Source organism: Coregonus lavaretus, assembly GCF_964263955.1.
Source record: "Coregonus lavaretus genome assembly, chromosome: 5".
NCBI classification, from domain to species: domain Eukaryota; kingdom Metazoa; phylum Chordata; class Actinopteri; order Salmoniformes; family Salmonidae; genus Coregonus; species Coregonus lavaretus.
In genome coordinates this window covers 72048738-72069364 of record NC_139992.1, presented here as the reverse complement: position 1 = coordinate 72069364, position 20627 = coordinate 72048738, and the positions used below count along the sequence as shown (strand labels likewise).

The following is a 20627-nucleotide window of genomic DNA, read 5'->3' as shown; positions in this document are numbered from 1 at the left end:
GTGATGTTGTCTTCACAGGAAGGATGCACTAAACAGTGACAATTCTGTTCTTGTGAACATGCCATAAATTATCATTTTCATTTTCCATTTCTAACGTTCTTCGTTTTCTTCACTGAATTCAGTATTAGTGAGTTGTTTGGAAAACAAGATTTACTGTACTTTGGGTAAACAATCTATCTTTAATATAATCTTTAAACTCCTCCAAATGGGACTACAGAGTTTAGCAGTCCAGAGACCCTAAGAAGCAACAATGCGCTTTAGGCTGTCGTTCAATTATTCCTCATTCACTGAATTCATCATATTCAAGTCATCAGCTGTAGCCCATCAACCAAACTGAGTCCATACTGCAGCATCTTCACCGTTTCCCCATCAGGAGCTTGTCAACAATGTGTTAGTGAAACAGACCTGCTTGTATATACTGAGAGACATGTTCTATTGCCCCCTCGACATTCCAATGATGTTTACAAGAGCCTAGCAAAATCACAGTCTGCTAGCTCTCAAACCCACGCTAGACTAGAATCGCAAAGACTATAAATTATTCTGGAGGGAACAGAGTATTACCCACAATAATGACTCCATGGCACATACAATGACTGAATGGAACAAGAGGGATGGTGACCATTAGAGTAAACACAATATGGAACATAAAGAAATTGAGAAAAAGTGCATAATTGTAAGGAATTGTGAAGTCTCAATTGTGAAGGGGGCGGCAGGTAGCTTAGTGGTTAAGAGCGTTGTACCAGTAACCGAAAGATCGCTGGTTCTAATCCCCTAGCCGACTAGGTGAACAATCTGTCGATGTGCCCTTGAGCAAGGCACTTAACCCTAATTGCTCTGGATAAGAGCGTCTGCTAAATGACAAAAAATGTAAATGAAGTAACACCTGAAATGGGTGGATGAAAGTTGGATGGGAGATGAGGGAAAGAAGTGAGAAAAAAGGCTTTGCGGTTGTCTATGACAAGGGTTCTCTGGGGAAGTAAAAAAAATGCTTGATGATTGGGCGATGTTCTTACCTTCCTCGCCCTCACTATTTTCTGAGGCGCCGTGACGGACATAATTCAAAGTGAAACAAGGAGTCAAGAACAAGAGAGAGAGGGAAGAAAATAATGGGAGGAAGAGGATGAGAAGTAGTGTAGGGAGGGGAGGAAAAGAGGTTCGTGGAAGAAAGAAAGAAAGAACGAATGAAAGAAAGAAGAGGCAAAGAAGACACAATATGATGTCTGAGTTAAATCAAAGTTATATTCAAGCATCTGTAGTTTAACTCCATTTGCTAGAAGGCAGTGAAAGTGTGTTTGTGTGCGCGTGCATGCGTGTATATTTGTGTGCATGTCAGCGTTGGAACAGTCAGCGGAGGAGGAACTACTGAGCAGAAGGGTCCACATCTCGTGAGCCAAGTCAAACATCCCTCCGAGAACCCAAGCACCTCATCCAGTAATGAGATATTATTGCTCCTGCCTCTGCTAGAACCAAACACTCCATAAAGGCTTAGAGAAGACAATAAAAAAGAGCACATGTTCAAAGGAGTCATTTGTTAAAATTATATTTCTGGGGGCTCTCTCACATTTAGCCTGTCGGCTGTGTAAATATGGGACTCGTCGCTTTGAAGACTGGACTAACATGCAACCCTATGAAGGTGGGCCATAAATCAAGCTTTCATTCACATTCCTCGGTCACTGAAATCAACCCCAATATAACCACATATGATACAAAAACACTGCTCAATTTACAAGCACTGGTGAACTGTTTCACAGAGAATGTTGCTACATTGATTATAGTGCCTCAAGCTAAAGCTAGGTTGTTATGCTAGCTTTTCTAGCCCTCAAGGGAATGGTGCTAGCTAGCCACACACCTCTCTAGATTTAGCCCTATGCTAACAATCGTTGAGGCCTCAAGGGTGTAGCACTATGCTAGTAGATGCTAACATGTTAGCACTATGCTACACTATACATACAAAAGTATGTGGACACCCCTTCACATTAGTGGTTTCAGCTATTTCAGCCACACCGTTGCTGACAGGTGTATAACATCGAGCACACAGCCATGCCATCTCCATAGACAAACATTGGCAGTAGAATGGCCTTACTGAAGAGCTCAGTGACTTTCAACGTGGCACCGTCATAGGATGCCACCTTTCCAACAAGTCAGTTTGTCAATTTTCTGCCCTGCTAGAGCTTCCCCGGTCAACTGTCAGTGCTGTTATTGTGAAGTGGAAACGTCTAGGAGTAACAACAGCTCAACCGCGAAGTGGTAGGCCACACATTAAAATCGTCTGTCCTCGGTTGCAACACTCACTATCGAGTTCCAAAATGCCTCTGGAAGCAACGTCAGCACAATAACTGTTCGTTGGGAGCTTCATGAAATGGGTTTCCATGGCCAAGCAGCCACACACAAGCCTAAGATAACCATGCGCAAAGCTGTCATCAAGGCTATTTGAAGAATCTCAAATATAAAATATATTTTGATTTGTTTAACAATTTTTTGGTTACTACATGATTCCATATGTGTTATTTCATAGTTTTGATGTCTTCACTATTATTCTACAATATAGAAAATAGTAAAAATTATGAAAAACCCTGGAATGAGTAGGTGTGTCAACTTTTGACTGGTACTGTACAGTATGTACAGTTGAAGTCGGAAGTTTACATACACTTAGGTTGGAGTCATTAAAACTCGTTTTTCAACCACTCCACAAATTTCTTGTTAACAAACTATAGTTTTGGCAAGTCGGTTAGGACATCTACTTTGTGCATGACACAAGTAATTTCTCCAACAATTGTTTACTGACAGATTATTTCACTTATAATTCACTGTATCACAATTCCAGTGGGTCAGAAGTTTAACACTAAGTTGACTTTGCCTTTAAACAGCTTGGAAAATTCCAGAAAATTATGTAATGGCTTTAGAAGCTTCTGATAGGCTAATTGACATCATTTGAGTCAATTGGAGGTGTACCTGTGGATGTATTTCAAGGCCTACCTTCAAACTCAGTCCGTCTTTGCTTGACATCATGGGGAAATCAAAAGAAATCAGCCAAGACCTCAGAAAAAAAAAATGGTAGACCTCTACAAGTCTGGTTCATCCTTGGGAGCAATTTCCAAATGCCTGAAGGTACCACGTTCATCTGTACAAACAATAGTACGCAAGTACAAACACCATGGGACGACGCAGCCATCATACTGCTCAGGAAGGAGACGCGTTCTGTCTCCTAGAGATGAACTTACTTTAGTGTGAAAAGTGCAAATCAATCCCAGAACAACAGCAAAGGACCTTGTGAAGATGCTGGAGGAAACAGGTACAAAAGTATCTATATCCACAGTAAAACGAGTCCTATATCGACATAACCTGAAAGGCCGCTCAGCAAGGAAGAAGCCACTACTCCAAAACCGCCATAAAAAAGCCATACTACGGTTTGCAACTGCACATGGGGACAAAGATCATACTTTTTGGAGAAATGTTCTCTGGTCGGATGAAACAAAAATAGAACTGTTTGGCCATAATGACCATCGTTATGTTTGGAGGACAAAGAACACCATCCCAACTGTGACGCACAGGGGTGGCAGCATCATGCTGTGGGGGTGCTTTACTGCTGGAGGGACTGGTGCACTTCACTAAATAGATGGCATCATGAGGAAGGAAAATTATGTGGATATATTGAAGCAACATCTCAAGACATCAGTCAGGAAGTTAAAGCTTGGTCACAAATGGGTCTTCCAAATGGACAATGACCCCAAGCATACTTCCAAAGTTGTGGCAAAATGGCTTAAGGACAACAAAGTCAAGGTATTGGAGTGGCCATCACAAAGCCCTGACCTCAATCCTATAGAAAATGTGTTGGCAGAACTGAAAAAGCGTGTGTGAGCAAGGAGGCCTACAAACTTGACTCAGTTACACCAGCTCTGTCAGGAGGAATGGGCCAAAATTCACCCAATTTATTGTGGGAAGCTTGTGCAAGGCTACAATTTAAAGGCAATGCTACCAATAACTAATTGAGTGTATGTAAACTTCTGACCCACTGGGAATGTGATGAAAGAAATAAAAGCTGAAATAAATCATTCTCTCTACTATTATTCTGACATTTCACATTCTTAAAATAAAGTGGTGATCCTAACTCACCTAAGAGAGGGAATCTGTACTAGGATTAAATGCCAGGAATTGTGAAAAACTGAGTTTAAATGTATTTGGCTAAGGTGTATGTAGACTTCCGACTTCAACTGTAGCACAATGCAATCAGAAAAACCTTTATTCTTATATACAAGTTGGATAAAAGCGTCTGCTAAATGGCATATATATTATTATTATTATTATACACTGAACAAAAATATAAACGCAACAATTTCAAAGATTTTACTAGTTCATATAAGGAAATCAGTAAATTCATTAGGCCCTAATCTATGCATTTAACATGAATTGAAATACAGATATGAATCTCTTGGTCACAGATACCTTAAAAAAAGGTAGGGGTGTGGATCAGAAAACCAGTCAGTATCCGGTGTGACCACCATTTGCCTCATGCAGCGCAACACATCTCCTTCGCATAGAGTTGATCAGGCAGTTGATTATGGCCTGTGGAATGTTGTCCCAGTCGTCTTCAATGACTGTGAGAAGTTGCTGGATATTGGCAGGAACTGGAACACACTGTCGTACACATAGATCCAGAGCATCCCGAACATGCTCAATGGATGACATGACTGGTGAGTATGCAAGCCATGGAAGAACTGGGACATTTTCAGCTTTCAGGAATTGTGCACAGATCTTTGCGACAAGGGGCCATGCATTATCATGCTGAAACATGAGGTGATGGTGGCGGATGAATGGCACGACAATGTGCCTCAGGATCTCGTCACGGTATCGTTAAAATGCTATTCCGTTCGTTGTCCTTAGCTTATGCCTGCCCATACCATAACCCCACCGCCACCATGGGGCACTCTGTTCACAACGTTGACATCAGCAAACCGCTCGCCCACATGACGTCATACACGCTGTCTGCCATGTACCAGGTACAGTTGAAACCGGGATTCATCCGTGAAGAGCACAGTTCTCCAGTGTGCCAGTGGCCATTGAAGGTGAGCATTTGCCCACTGAAGTTGGTTATGACGCTGGTGAGGACGACGAGCACGCAGATGAGCTTCCCTGAGACGGTTTCTGACAGCTTGTGCAGAAATTATTCGGTTGTGGAAACCCACAGTTTCATCAGCTGTCCGGGGGGCTAGTCTCAGATGATCCCGCAGCTGAAGAAGTCGGATGTGGAGGTCCTGGGTTGGCGTGGTTACACGTGGTCTGCGGTTGTAAGGCCGGTTGGAAATAATGCCAAATTCTCTAAAACAACGTTGGAGGCGGCTTATAGTAGCGAAATGAACATTCAATTATTTGGCAACAGCTCTGGGGGATATTCCTGCAATTAGCATGCCAATTGCATGCTCCCTCAAAACATGAGACATCTGTGGCATTGTGTTGTGTGACAAAACTGCACATTTTAGAGTGGCCTTTTATTGTCCCCAGCACAAGGTGCACCTGTGTAATGATCATGCTGTTTAAATCAGCTTCTTGATATTCCACAGCTGTCAGGTGGATGGATTATCTTGGTAAAGAAGAAATGCTCACTAAAAGGGATGTAAACCAATTTGTGCACAACATTTAAAATAAATAAGCTTTTGGTGCGTATGAAAAATTTCGGGGATCTTTTATTTCAGCTCATGAAACATGGGACCAACACTTTACATGTTGCATTTATATTTTTGCTCAGTATATATATATATATATATTGTATTTGCCAAGTACATTTACACATACCCAGAATTTTACTTGGTGATATGGTGCTGCTAGCAAAAGACAACATATTGAGACAGACTACAGACAGACAAATTTACACAAAGTTTACATACAATATACAAACTAGATAAAGTGAACATAGCACTGTAAGAATATGCTAACATGCTATAGAGGCTACATTATTCTATGCTTACAGTCTTTTCATGCCCATGAATGGAGCACAATGGCTAACACGCTAAGTAGTGCTAGCTCACCTGAGCCACTCTGGTTGAGGTGGATCTCGGCTGGGTTGTGGGGTTTGAGGCCCAGGGCAGAGAGAGGAGTCTTCATCAGGCCTGGAGGGGAACGAGCTTGGCCTAGCAGGAAAAGAGAACAACATGACTTAGCATTTAGCATGCCTCACTACAACAGTCTTAACAGCAAACACCTGTGCTGTTCATGTTGTACCTCTGTGTGTGTGTGTGTTTGCTGGTTTGGGTCTATGTAAGGTATGTACATGTATTCACTTGATAGGGTAATTTTTAGATTCCTGAATTCCAAGACAGGTTGCTCATTGCTGCACGTGTTCTATGAGCTCATCAGATGCCTCATAAATAGGACTGACTGACATGTGTAGCATGGGAACATAAAATACTGGTTTCCAGGACCTAGAATAACACTAGTCCTGGAATAAAAAATATGCTCAATGGAGAATATTGTTTGAAAGTTATTTTTAGTCCAGAACTAGGCTACCAAGTGTGTGTGTATACATATGGTACATACAGGTGCTGAGCTGTCAAGACATCATAACAACAGAATGTGACACAGTGACACAGAAAAACATTGGTGATATCATGACGGACACAGCTAGACGTGGGAGGGGTGTGTCCATGCCTCATGCTCTGTGGGATGACCATGCAGGTAACGTATCACACTGGGATCAGCCTCTGAGCGACACTGTCACAATAAACATGGCAGGATGTAAGCAAAGGTGCGCCATGCACACAAATGTACAGTGGCACAACTAGCCACTGAAGCACGACAACACTGATCAAAGAAATAACAACAGTAACTCACTGACATGTGTATAAAAGACTAGCCATACAGTGGCTTGTGAAAGTATTCACCCCCTTGGCATTTTTCCTATTTTGTTGCCTTACAACCTGGAATTAAAATGGATTTTTGGGGGATTTGTATCATTTGATTTACACAACATGCCTACCACTTTGAAGATGAAATATATTTCTTTTTGTGAAACAAACAAGAAATAAGACAAAAAAAAAAAAATAACATGAGTGTGCATAACTACTTTTTTCTGGCCACACTCTGTGGCATGTATAGTGGTCCTATGGACAGATACTCCAATCTCCTCTGTGGAGCTTTGCAACTCCTTCAGGGTTATCTTTTGTCTCTTTGTTGCATCTCTGATTAATGCCCTCCTTGCCTGGTCCGTGAGTTTTGGTGGGTGGCCCTCTCTTGGCAGGTTTGTTGTGGTGCCATACTCTTTCCATTTTTTTATAATGTATTTAATGGTGCTCCGTGGGATATTCAAAGTTTCTGATATTTTTTAAAAACCCAACCCTGCTCTGTACTTCTCCACAACTTTGTTCCTGACCTGTTTGGAGAGCTCCTTGGTCTTCATGGTGCCACTTGCTTGGTGGTGCCCCTTGCTTAGTGGTGTTGCAGACTCTGGGGCCTTTCAGAACAGGTGTATTTATACTGAGATCATGTGACAGATCATGTGACACTTAGATTGCACACAGGTGGACTTTATTTAACTAAGTATGTGACCTGAAGGTAATTGGTTGTACCATACCTTATTTAGGGGCTTCATAGCAAAGGGGGTGAATACCTATGCACGCACCACTTTTCCGTTATTTATTATTTTGACGTTTTGAAAAAATTAATTTTTTTCATTACACTTCACCAATTTGGACTATTTTGTGTATGTCCATTACATGAAATCCAAATAAAAATCAATTTAAATGACAGGTTGTAATGCAACAAAATAGGAAAAACGCCAAGGGGGATGAATACTTTTGCAAGGCACTGTATATGGTTTAACAAATAAAGATACTTGGGAGAAGTTGGTGCGTAACAAAACAACAGAGTAATGACAAAAGGAATACACAAATGACAACAGTCACATGGAGAGCAGTACCTTAGGAGAGTGAGGCTTAGTTATTTTGAAATATTTGTATATGCGCACATGTGTGTGTGTGTGCGTATGTGTGTGAATGAGCGTGAGTGAAAAAGTGTGTTTCCTTTATATGAGCAATCTAGTGTGGATCTCAAGTCCAGAAGGGGCTCTTATGTCTTAAGAGGTACTGCTCTCCAGTGGCATGCTGGGGAAAACCGTGCGGGGGGATATGATAGGCAGAAGGGGAGAGCTGGAGGTCACTTCAGGGTCACTGAGTCTCGGCCAAGATGGCCAACACGGTCAACAGTGGGACTAGGGACGTGCATCATCCTCCACTTACCAAAGAATCCCAATCAATTCTTTGTTCTGTTTGGCAACCTAAATGCCTTACAATGTGGTGGATCGTGTTGGGCAAATGGCTATCATGGAGGGACGCTCTAAAGGTCTAGAGCTGAGAGGGGTCCGTGGATGTGCCGGTGATTGGGATCTGGGTAGCCCTAAGCGCTGGTCCAACATCAGCTTTCCATACCCTGAATCCAAACATTACCAATGGGAGTGATGATACCAAACTGATAGAAGACCAGGCTTGCAGGGCAACAGTCAACGACACCACTAGCTCCATAGAGAGAAAACCAACACTGCCTCCTGCCTCGCAGTAATGGTTAGGGTTAGGGGCTGGAACGGCAGGGATAGACAGGGACAGACATACCCAGGGCCCCACCAATCTATCAAAGTATCTGTTTCAGTTTCTCTTCAAGACATTAAGTGTAAATTGAAGTTGAAGCATATTGAAAGTGGGATGCATACTTGAGTAGTAGCATACTACTAGTAGATCCCTAAATACTGGTAGATGCATGTAAGTGGATGCATACTTGACTAGAATCTTCTTACATGGAAAGAGATATCATAAATCATCATGGTTTAGCCAGGAAAAGTAAGTACTCGCTGCGTTTCCGCTTTGCATGGGAATTTATTTTGGGGGGTATAACACCTTTGAGTGCGATAAAAATGCTATGGGCTTTTTCTGGGTGTTTTTAGGGCTTTGCCCAGGGGGAGATGAGGTAACTAGTAGAGCTGGCAACTGACATGGTATTTGAAGGGATAGTTCACTCCATAATTTGTCAAACGTTTGAATACACAACTCACGCTATTGTTTGTGTGTAGATCCAGCTCAATGCCTTAACCAAAATGAACGTGGAAGATATGCACCAAATTAAATCAAGAAATTAGACAGTGCCTATCTTTCTTATAAAATATGTGCCTACTAAATACATCAGAAGACTGGTGGGATCCCAGGATATGTTGATCTGTGGATGGCAGCACATTCTCTAAACCCACTGAATTACTGCCTGGAAGGCAGGAGAGAAGAGGGATTCTTGTCTGATTTGATGACTCAGGCTTTTCTATGAGCCGACACGATTGCAAACAGTGTGGCCTCTCAGACAGTGTGGCCTCTGCAGTTATTAGGATCTATCCTGCACTTCCTACAAATCTGTCTGAATGAGTTTGAAATGGATTTTGTAATGTGGGAAATGTAGTTTATTGCCCTACATCTAAATGGGGTAGAATGCTCGGGAATAGAAGATGTAGTCTATTCTTTTTTTGAGAAGAAGAAGAAGAAGAAAAATGTTATGGTCCAAGAATTAAAACCAACCAGACAGAGCTAGACTAATGCCACCCTTACGTTATTGACCATAATATCAGTTGTATAGTTTCTACATTCTGAACCTGTACATGCCTGAATAAAACATGCTATTCTCATGTCCTATAATATCCTATACAGTTAAACTTTTGAGGTTTTCCTGATCAAGTCATATGGTAATTATTCCTAGAAATAACATCCTACTTCCTTCTTGGATAAATTTCTTTCGATTTGTTCTATGGTAAAAGCCTACATTCCCCTGAGTTCCACAGCGCCCACAGCCAGCCAGATGGGAGACTTACACAGGTTGAAGTAAGGGGTTTGCGGCGAGACAGGGAAGGCAGGGGTTTGGGGGAACACCTCACCACCAACAGTGGGCGTGGGGCTGACTGAGCCCCCTTCCATCTCCTCAAAGGCCTCTCTGTAGCTGTGCATGTGTCTCTGAAGGGATAGAAGACAAGGAGACACACACATTCGCGCACACACACACAAATTCATTAGTATTCATTATGGTCATCATAATCATATATCATCCTATGTGAGACACACTAGAGAAGGTTAAGGCTGTGGGCAGAGCATTCTACCTCCTTGGGCCGCCCCCCGGGATTCAGATTTATGGTGTTGACGAACTCCGGCGAGACGCAGCGAATGGGGGAGCGGACTGGGGGTTCGTAAGAGAAGTTTTCGTTGTGGCCGTTGAGGCATTGTCCTTCGCTGGTGGTGCGGTGACGGGGCAGGGCCAATGTCTCATCCAATGACATCCCATTGGACTGGACACCTGTCCAGATCATACAGGGGTCACATTCTATCAGAACAGTGTTTAGTAAAAAAATAAAATGCAAACACGTATCAGTATCATGCTCTTTGGAACACAACTTTTCACTTCAAACCAGCAATGTCTTGCACAGCCATTAATCCACAGAAACATCAGCATAACAGTCACAAAGTGTTCAAAAGTGAGCAGTAAGAAACGGCAAAGCTGACCTTTCAACATGCTACTTGATGTTGAACACTCGGACCAGAACGTTTCTCATTAAAATCAGGCACTGTTTATAAGAGCTCTGAGTTGTTTGGAGAGGAACAGTAGGGATCAATGTTCTTGTTGAACGCCACAAGATTATCAGGAACTCGCCGGTACATCAGTGAAACAGTCTAAATTTGTAATTATTGTTATCTGGGTAATACTCTGTCGCGGTAGCTAACGTTTTGAATGAACTTCAAAAGGCCCAGTAAGCTCATGAGTGGGTTTGGAGGGAAAGAGAGAGAGCTGCCACTGCCAGTGTAAAACAAAAATGATTTGTGTAAGATCTTAATGTTTTAGTTACTGCATGGTATGTTTTAGAAAATGTTTGACTTTTTTTTTTTAATTGCGCATAAACACCTCCCTTTTGCTTTTTCATGCAGGGTTTACGCAATGTACTCTGAAGCTAGTGCTGACTGTCTGCAAAAACTAACTATTCATCTGATTCATGTATTCTCCATGCCTGAAGTTCTGACATACCCTCCCAAAGATGGACAAGCATGCAAACACACCCTAGCGCGAGAGTCGAACGTTATAGAAACCGTGAAAAATATTTACGAGTCCTAGCTCAGCCTCTTTTGGCAGGATAAACCTGCCAAAGGGGGAGAGTTAGAGATAGCATTAGCATGCAGCTGCGGGAAACTAAGAGGCTAATAGTTACTGTCAGAATGGAGATGGCCTCTTTGGTCACACAAGAGTCAGACATGCCTTATGTGTTTACTCCAAATCATATCCATGACTGTGAGGAAGCATATCCATTTTCCACAACCCTTAAACTGAATGTAAAAACTACAAGGGTTTTAGAGGGAAAAATGGTATTAAAGGATTGCAGCCTTCTAAGACGCCAACTAACTTCCTGTCTGTCTAGTGCACAACAGTGTATATACTGTATATCAACAGAAATCTAGTGTCACCAAGTGTGCTTTGTTCGAACCCAATTTACAGCATAACGAAACAGTACCATGGCAAGATCTAAGTGTAGGCCTAAAACGCCAAACCTGCACACATGCCATTCATATGCCCATCTTTTTACATTCTTGATTTGCCTCCAATGGCGCTGCTTCAGTCGTGTCACATGTCTAGGCTGGGCTCTATTTTGATTTGTGGATCGAAGAGGGGCAATGTTCAATAAATTCTAAGCGCTGGCACTTGAATAGCAATGGTCCTGGGATACCGCAAAACAGATGGACCCAGGATGCACTGCTCTACAGTGGCGCCTGTCAAACACTGTATTGTTGCCCTGGCGATGGCTAATAGCTTCCAGCTGTTACAGCAGAGATTCCCTTGACTGACATATCTGGGGAATTGTTTTGTTTCCCCCTCTTGTTTTTCAAGCATATAAATACAAATATTGTATGATTTTTTTTAACTTAGGAAATTTGATAATATTTCCTATTTTATGAAGAAAGGGCTATCGCTCTCTTCATCTGCACCCATCGCTCCTGTGAGGGACTATCTTATGGCGCGGAAGGGTTATCTGGGGTGAAATTCATCGGAATTCCCTTAAAATAAATGTACTGAATAGATTAGAAACAGCTCTACGTATGTATATAAATACCCAAATAGAGTGTTTTTCTTCCAGTAGATCAGGTCAGACCCCATTCTAAACTGTCTACACCGGGAATGTCTGGTCTACTCATGCTCCATCTTTGCTCCAAGCCCTGAGCTGTAAGAAGCCATGTTAATAGAATAGATGTCATTGTGGTCATTCATTACAGTCCTTGGACTCCAAGGACTACTCTGGCTTTGGGGAGTACAGTGCAGTACTGCAGTCCGGACATCATTCCAGTCCCCTGAAAGAACAATACAGTCTGCGTCCTAGTCTATCTCTCCCAATGGACAGATAAGGCCTTCAGAATATTTCAAAAAGGCGGTCTAAAGCGGTCTTCCCCCTAGATTTAGTGCCCTTTGTCTGCGATGATAATGTTAAAAACAGAAGGGGGAAAAGAGCAGCTTTGAAAGAGGCCAGTGTCTCCTGGCCTTGGGTATTGTTCCCTGGCTTTGGCAAACGATATCTTGTGACATGCACTCTGCTGCGAGTCCGCACAGAGCCATCTTTGTGCTTCCTCATCTCGTTCTTGTAAAACGTAAACATTAACCCAAATGTTTTTTTTGGGTTGGGTCGATTCCTTAACCTTAAAAAATAAATATCAAACTGTCCCCTCCATCAATCACAGATGAAGGATGGTGTATTGGAAAAACTGGACATTAGAGGACATTGTTAGTTCTATGACATAGCGAAAGAGACAGCCAGAGGGAGAGAGACAGAAAAAGAGTGAGAGAGAGACAGAAAAAAAGAAAGATAGATCATGAGAAAAAAAGAGAGTAAGGTAGAAATGGAAAGAAAGGGAATAAACAGGAAGCAACAAATGCAAACAGCAAACTCAAACTGGCAGGCAGTGCCATGGAAAGATAGTCAGAAAGGTTAGTTTCGAAGAGGAGTCAAGTGGCAGGGGAAACAGGGAAGGAGAGGAGGGGAACGAACCAGAGAGGGAGAGGGAGCGACGGTGCTCAGACTGGCCTCGCATTCTGGCTGAGTACTCTGGGTAGGTAGAGTAGGGGCATGATTGGAGTTGGCAGGAGAATGAGGAGGAGGAGGATGGAGATGATGAAGAGGAGAGAGAATGATGGAGAGGTAGAGCGATAAAGAGATGGTCCACAGAAGATACGTTATTTTCTAGTTTATTAAAACTAAATCATAATTGCTTACAGTACAATGGAAATGTCAAACATCTATGATAAAAATGACTGGCATGATCAGTGAACATCAGTGAATCTATCAGAAATATAACCAACCAAGTGGACATGTCACATATGTTTCAGTGGACAGCTGCCTGTACATGTGGACAAAGTGGGCTTGTATCTCCTGACAACCACAATCATGTGATAAGGAAAGTCTACTATCAGTTGCCTTGAGCTGTCCAGACAGAGAAGCAAAGTGGTTGTGTGACAAGTAACTAACAAGGACAGAAGGAGGTTCTCCCTGCTCATTTATATTCTTCCTGCTTTTTATTCTTCCTGCTTGTTTTTCTTTTATCTCCTTTATGTTGTTGTTTTACTGTAAAGTGTGTTGCAATTTTAAATGCACTTTAAATGAAGTTTGATTTGATTTGATTTGATTTGTGTATAAAACCACAATAACAACACTTTCACTGTCTGGCCATAATGGTGTTTCACTGAAACTCATCATTTTAGAATCAAGAAGATGCATTAAGGTTTTTATTCTATTCAACTCCATTACTGTGAGAGTATCTTTCTTGGACTTGTTTTCAGAGATGTCCCTTCACAGCTTTCCAATGTGTTTCCGTATCACTACTCTTTGGTTTTATGACAGGTTTCCACACTGCTGACCTGTGTGCAGGATGGAGTGTGTGTTTGGTTAAGCCAGCGAACTTCCTCCATTGGAGAGAGCTCATCCCATGAGCATGTGTGATAACTGATGAGCAGATTGTCAAGAGATAAGATTCACTGAAATTATGCAGTTTGGAAAGCTTGTCATATTGTAGGTTTACGCTGGTTTGCTTTAAAAGGTAAATGGGTTGTTCTCCAGGAAAAGGGTTGGCCACCAATACACATGTAGAAGAAGTGCATTAAAATGGTTTCATGATGTCACTGACAGTGTAACCTTGTCAATGTGTGCTTGTTGGCATTCTTTTGCATCACTACTCATAAAAATGTTTGTGTGGCCTTATTAAGAGCCATTTGCCGTGTAAAGTCCTTTTAGCTTCACATAACAAGCTATCGCCCTATTGGACATAGGCTCAGTTCTCTTAGCACTTTTTACATGAAAAACAACATTATTTTAGTAGGGTGCTAGAAGCTCTAAGCAATGAGCCAGATGTACTATTAGGTGTGTCCTCCATCTTGGGAGCAGTCAGTTCTGGGAAGCCTCAGTGCTTAATACAGTGCAGTGCAGGGTCTTACAGGGGAACGTCAAGCTGTAGCACTGTGTGTACAATGGCTTCATTGTGACCTCACAGGGCTCATATCAACGCCAACGTAGCCCATCAAAAGGGCAGAGCTTAGAGCCAGGAAAAGTCAAGCTGGGCTCACAATGGATATTCTGAGGATTACTTTTGTTACTCCGGGGGTTTTACAGTTCCATGTTGTACTGAAATATGTTTTCTGTGTGGGCTGTTCATCTCTTTGTGCAGTAAACAAACTGTTAAAAAACGACATTTAGGAAAGAAAATGTAATAAATTCTCTGTTTTAGGAGAAAACTATCAATATGTTCTCTGTTTGCATTTCATACATTTTCATGACAGTTATCACTTTTAACATCCTAATGTGTCCTCGCCTTGAGTATCACCTTCCTGTTTCCTTTGTATATTAAATCACACTTTTATGCCAATGACAACACATGAGATCTGCAGTCTTACCTGCCACGCGCTGGGCTACTAGGCCCTCCACATTGAATACTTCATCAGGCTCGGCACTGAGACTCTGCTGGAGCTCTGGGGACAGGGACGAGGACATTTTGCTGGGGGGGTAGGTGTTAATCGGCTTCAGCTGCAGCTGGCCAACAGTAGTGGGGACCTGGGTAAGAGAGCTGGTCCAGGCGTCCCCTTGGCTGGAAGGTTCTGTGAGGAAGCCAGGGATGGAGACTACAGTGGGACCAGGCTGGTAGATGGCTGTGGGTCTCTGGACGGCAGAGGGCTCTGGTGACGTGGACGGCTGGATGGGGGAGGAACTCAGCGTGACCTTGGCTAGGCGGTGCGCATGGCTTCCCGAGATAGCTGAGTCGGCCTGGTAGGAGGGTCTTGCCTGGGTCTGGGAGAAGGACGGTTGCGTGGTCACCACAACTGCATTATCCCCCGGGGGAGCGCTCTGGGACTTGGGCACCTGCCCCAAAGGACAGCCTGGGTCCAGGTCCAGCATCAGCAGGTTGAGGGCCTCGATGGACTGCTCAATCTCCTGCTGCGAGGCGGTCTGGTGGTGGGGGAACTGGGGCAGGCTGTGGTGGCTCTGTAGAGGCATGGAGGGTGGAGGAGAGCCAAAATGGACGCTGTCCGTCACCGGCTCCTCTGGGACGCCATATTGCTGCCACACGTTGAGCCCCCGTTGGACGGCATCACGACTACTGGTGGTACGTGCTGGCGCTCTGGGGAGGGGTTTCTGCTCTGCACCAAACGACTGCGAGCGATACAGGTTCCCGTTTTGGCTGAAAATGTAATTGCTCGACGGGGGGACGGACTCGTCTGTCCCGTCCTGAGCTGAGGAGAGGCTTCGCAACAAGGTGACGGGAACCTGAGCGGCCACATCCTGTGAGCGAATGGCGATATTGATGACAGTATCTTCGGGGGGGATCCTCCTCTCCAGATAGGGAACCTCGTCCTGCCCGTTGATGACCGTCTCAGCCTGATAGTAGAGGTCTGCAGGTGTAGCTCTCCCTTCCAGGGACGACAGAGTGCCCAGGCTATCCACGCTGTTGCCCTCCTGGCTGGTGGGCAGCTCCACCTCGTCATCCAGAATATCCGTTTCCCTGTCCATTCTACTGTTGTGGCCGTTCACGTGAACTTGGGCGGGCACCAGGTGAAGTATTCCCCCTCCAACTCCTCCTCCTCCTAGTCCTATCCCCGTCCCTCCACCTGATGGGGAGGACAGGTAGCCCTGGCAGTGCATGGGGCCCTCCAGGCCGCTAAGCAGCTGCTCCAGCTCCTGCTTCTCCTGGGGACTGATGGGCTGGACGGCCGGGACTGTGCCTGAGTCTGGGACCTCTTCCTGGGTCGCTGGTGGCTGGCTCACTGGGAGGGCTGCCTGGGGGACTTGGGCTGCTGCTGCCGGGGCTGGCTCATCGGTGCGGTCAGTCTTGATAGAGGCGGTGGAGTTGCCAGAGTCGCTGCTCACCGACAGGGCTTGGTCGACTGCAGGCAGGACGTGTTCGGTGGCGGCAGGTGAGAGGCCGTTGGCAGTGACCGTGCCCTCGATGGACTCCTTCTTGCGAACTTTAGCGTAGAGGCTGCCGTCAAGAGGGCCCTGTGTGTGTATGACGTCTGGAGAGAGAAAAAGATGGAAAGAGGGTGTTTACAAAGAGGGAAATTTCACTGTACAGTATATTACGTACAATGGTCATCATTCAATTCATATGAATCAAGATGAAGAGCCAGTACACACAAAAATGTCATCATTCAATGTATATCATTCAAAGGTTTGTGGACATTTGGTATACTGAATATCATTACTTTTCAGCAACACAGACCTGTAATACCAATAAAGCAACTAAATCCAGTATAATTGAGAAAGAGAGAAAGTGCAAGAGGGAGGAGGGAAAGAGCAGGGAAAGGACAAAAGAGGAGTAGGTGGGGAAAGTGTAATTTGTCAGTGTGCAGGCGATGCCAAAACAGCTGCAGTTAAACTGAATACTGGCCCACTTCTGCCTATTTTACCAGCCTCTCTCTGACAGGAAATGAGAATGGGGCTGTGGCATGCGCTGTGGAAAATAGGATGAAATCACAGAAGCCTGGCTTGCACTTTCTCAAGCCAATACCACAAATCACAGCCACCTGAAATGCATTGGAAAATAGTTTATGTGTTTGTATACAGAGTATATTATGTATTATCTATGTTAATGCACATCACCCGGTTCTGATGGAATAAAACTGGCAATTGAGGTATTTTACAGAATGAGCTCAGAGCAAAGCAATGGATCATTGGTACATCATCCTGGAACACACAACTACACTTAAATATTCACGCACACACACACACATGCACACTCATGCACACACACACACACACACACACACACACACACACACAAGCACATACACAGGGCAGCCCCACTCCCTGTCCAGGGGACCTCCCAAGAGGTAGAGGGAGCCCCATCCAGAAGCACTGAGTCATGGTGGAAAAACTGCCTCACTAAGTAAGTAAGTAAACCCTGAAGGCCTTTCCTGCCCCCTTGGAATAGAAGCAAAACATTTCCTACCACAGACAAAAAACACACAGAGAAAGACACAAAATGCTAAATCACACGTACGCAATTCACTGGACAAACACATACTGTACGTGCACAAATGCACGCAATGCACACACACACACGTACACAAGTGCAGACACGCACACAGACACACACACACACACACACGCCCTACACTATTCCCATTGATTCCTTGTGGTCAGGTCCTGTCACAATACATCAGTGAAGGGGATGACCACCTAAACCACCAGTGGCAAACTGCTATTCACAATGCCCACTTAGCAGCTGGCTCTATGCAGCATGACATTTAAACTGCCCTGCCATGCAAGCTCACATTGGAAACCACAATGCCCACAGTGCTATACAAAGATTTATATTTTGCCACTCTTGGAGGAGGACAATGGAAGTTGAACGAAGAATGCTCCTTATTACAACATATCATTAAAAAGCAGCACATTTCAGCATTCCAGCCTCCATCAGAGGGCATGAAGTGAGCATTGACGAAAAGTTATATCTAATTAAGCTTCCAGCTCCTCACCCCACACAGTTCCCATGAAGCTTTACAGGCTAGCGTTACAGCAAAGCCTGTATGGATGAAACAGCAGTGTGTGTGTGTGTGTGTGTATGTGTGTGTGTGTCTTGTGTGAGACAGAGTGTGTATGTTTTCTGAGATATCTCCTGATATACAAATCAGATTGTACAGCTGGGAACAGCAATGCACAAACAGAGCGTGCCATCCTAAAAAACCCAGTGCGAACATCACAAGCCTTCAGAAAACTTTGTGAATGCTTCTCTGTGAATGCAAAAGTCCATAGACCAGCACTGTTGTTGTTGTTTAGCTGATCTATGAGGTTCTGTAACGTTTCCTTTAACAGATATAGGGTCAGATTATCCTATTCCCAATCGTAACCATAAACATGAGAGGTATGAGGAAACATCTCACCCTGTATCAGTGGTTAAGGGCAAATTCTACCTACTCTTGTGATGTGACCTTTGACCTTTTGACCCCTGAAGCCACTTCCTGCCAGATGCTACAGGTCACCTGGTGAGGACCATAATGCCCTGGTATGAACTTTGAACCTGTCTCTGTAGGTTGACCCACCCCTCTCTGCAGGGTTGCCCATAAATCACTGCAAGGTCACACTTTTTCCATCTATTATACCAGACTAAGGGCTCTATTTTAACGAACCTAACGTAATGGTCAATCTAAGCGCAGTCAGTAACGTTATAGGTTCAGGGGTGTTTCCGAAATATCTTAGCTATTTTCACTATCAAAGTTATCTGCGCACTTGCTGGCATTGGAGCGAAAGGGCTGGGTTTTGATGAATAAACAAGTTATGAGTGTGTCGAGGCTTGGCCCCTCGCTGGCCAATCAGAACGTGCTCCATGGCAAAATATGTGGTTGCTTCAGGTTGTGTATTTACAGCCTTTTATAAATTGCCTTTGATTCAACTCCAATTCCAATGTTAGTCCGTTATAGTTTGTTAAATGGCTTACAGAAATGAAATAACAAAATGTAGACCTATCCTATTTGCTAAATAGGTTAAAATATACCTATTTGCAGTCCACATTGTTCTAAGTAATTGCATGGCTTCAATAGCATTCACACTGATATAGGGGATAGGCCTACTGTAAATTGCATTATGGCTGAGCATGGACATGCCAAACATTGTCAATAAGCAAGATTAAATTCATTATTGATAAGGCCTAAAAAGAGAACAAATCATTCTAATCAAATTCTAAACAAAACGAAACAACTTGTTTTAAATACGAAGTATACAGGCACCAAAGCACATTAGGCTACTCTTGTTCCATGCGCATTTGGGCAGTGTGAGTCACGGCTGGATAGGCTGCCTTTCTGCTGTCAAAATTCATGCCATAACCAACTGCGTTACCGCTAAAACTAGCTTTTGGTTGGTCTTCAATTTCTTTATCAGCGCTGCCTGAAATTAGCAATTTAGATAATGTTTTTAAGGACATACCTCAAATATTTCCACCCTGCCCATCTGAGCGCAAGCAAGCTGATATAAGACAGGTAAATTGCTGAAACTGGTGTTAGGGCTGGAAAATGCCAGTGCGCCAGTTTTTACATGACGAAATTGCAAACGAACATGCGTTTGACACTAGCGCCGCCATAACGCCAGCCGAAAATAGAGCCCAGAGTCCTATGTTATTAATTCCCCTGTCTTTAAAGGGCAATTCAACCACTTTTCAAACTAATTTTCATTATCTCCAGCACAATACCAGTGTCTACATATGTTGTAGAATTAAAAAAGTTCTGCCCGATGACATCATAAAAAGTTACTTGGGGAGCAAGAAAACACCCTCCCTATGGCTAGAAATGTATTGCTGCTTTTGAAAGTAACAGTTTTTCTTACTTTTAATCCTACTGTGTGATGTCACAGAGAAGCATTTCTTAGGACCTTTCTTATATTTTTAACCACAGATTATAGAAAGGCGCCATTTTCATATATGTAGACACTGGTATGGTGCTGGAGAAAATTGATATGATGTTGAAAAGTGGAGGAATTGCCCTTTAAGGTACAATCTGAATCTGGGATCTGAGAATCTCTTCAATGGTCATTTCAATTCGTAATAAATGGGGTTGATGTTTTGCTGAACAACATTAAACTTTTAAGTTTTAAACACAAGGACCCTCGAAACTGCACTAAATAAGCTTAAGTCTCCTTTCAAGGCTTAGGCTGATGTCTCGACAGCCTGTTTCTTTCCTTTCACTGGCCTAGGTCACAGTCCAGGACTTCCTTTAAGAACAGCATTGCTTGGAAAAAGTGATTATTTTCCCCTTCATCTACTCTGTTGCCGTGGACAACATCTTCCTTTACTGAGAGTCTGGAAGGTTCTAGAGAAATAACTTAAAAACAATACAGACATAACATCTTCTACCACACAAAGAAAGTCACTGATATTGCACTCTGAATGGCGCATAAATACCTTTGTTGTCCCTCCGACAGATGCAAACAGAAGAGTAGCACACACCAATGTCACAGTGAAGTCTCCCAAAACTTGAGCTCCAATTTCAACTTCAACCCAGACGTCTGACCCTGACTGAAGAGTTCAACCCATAGACTGTGGTGTAAAACCAAAGAAAGGCGTCATCATCATGTCTTTATTTACCTCTTAGTGTCACTTCTAAGG

General features: G+C 43.5%; 1 protein-coding gene across 1 annotated transcript in view; it reads right to left on the bottom strand.

Moving 5' to 3' along the window:
* tns1b (tensin 1b) overlaps positions 1-20627 on the bottom strand; it is a 274098-nt gene that overhangs the window by 18811 nt on the left and 234660 nt on the right. Inside the window, exons 17-20 of the mRNA XM_084162084.1 lie at positions 14932-16545; positions 10115-10308; positions 9833-9971; positions 6024-6125 (exon numbers count right to left, since the gene is read on the bottom strand). Of these exons, the coding sequence (XP_084018210.1) occupies positions 6024-6125; positions 9833-9971; positions 10115-10308; positions 14932-16545 (2049 nt within the window). The remainder of the gene's footprint in view (positions 1-6023; positions 6126-9832; positions 9972-10114; positions 10309-14931; positions 16546-20627) is intronic.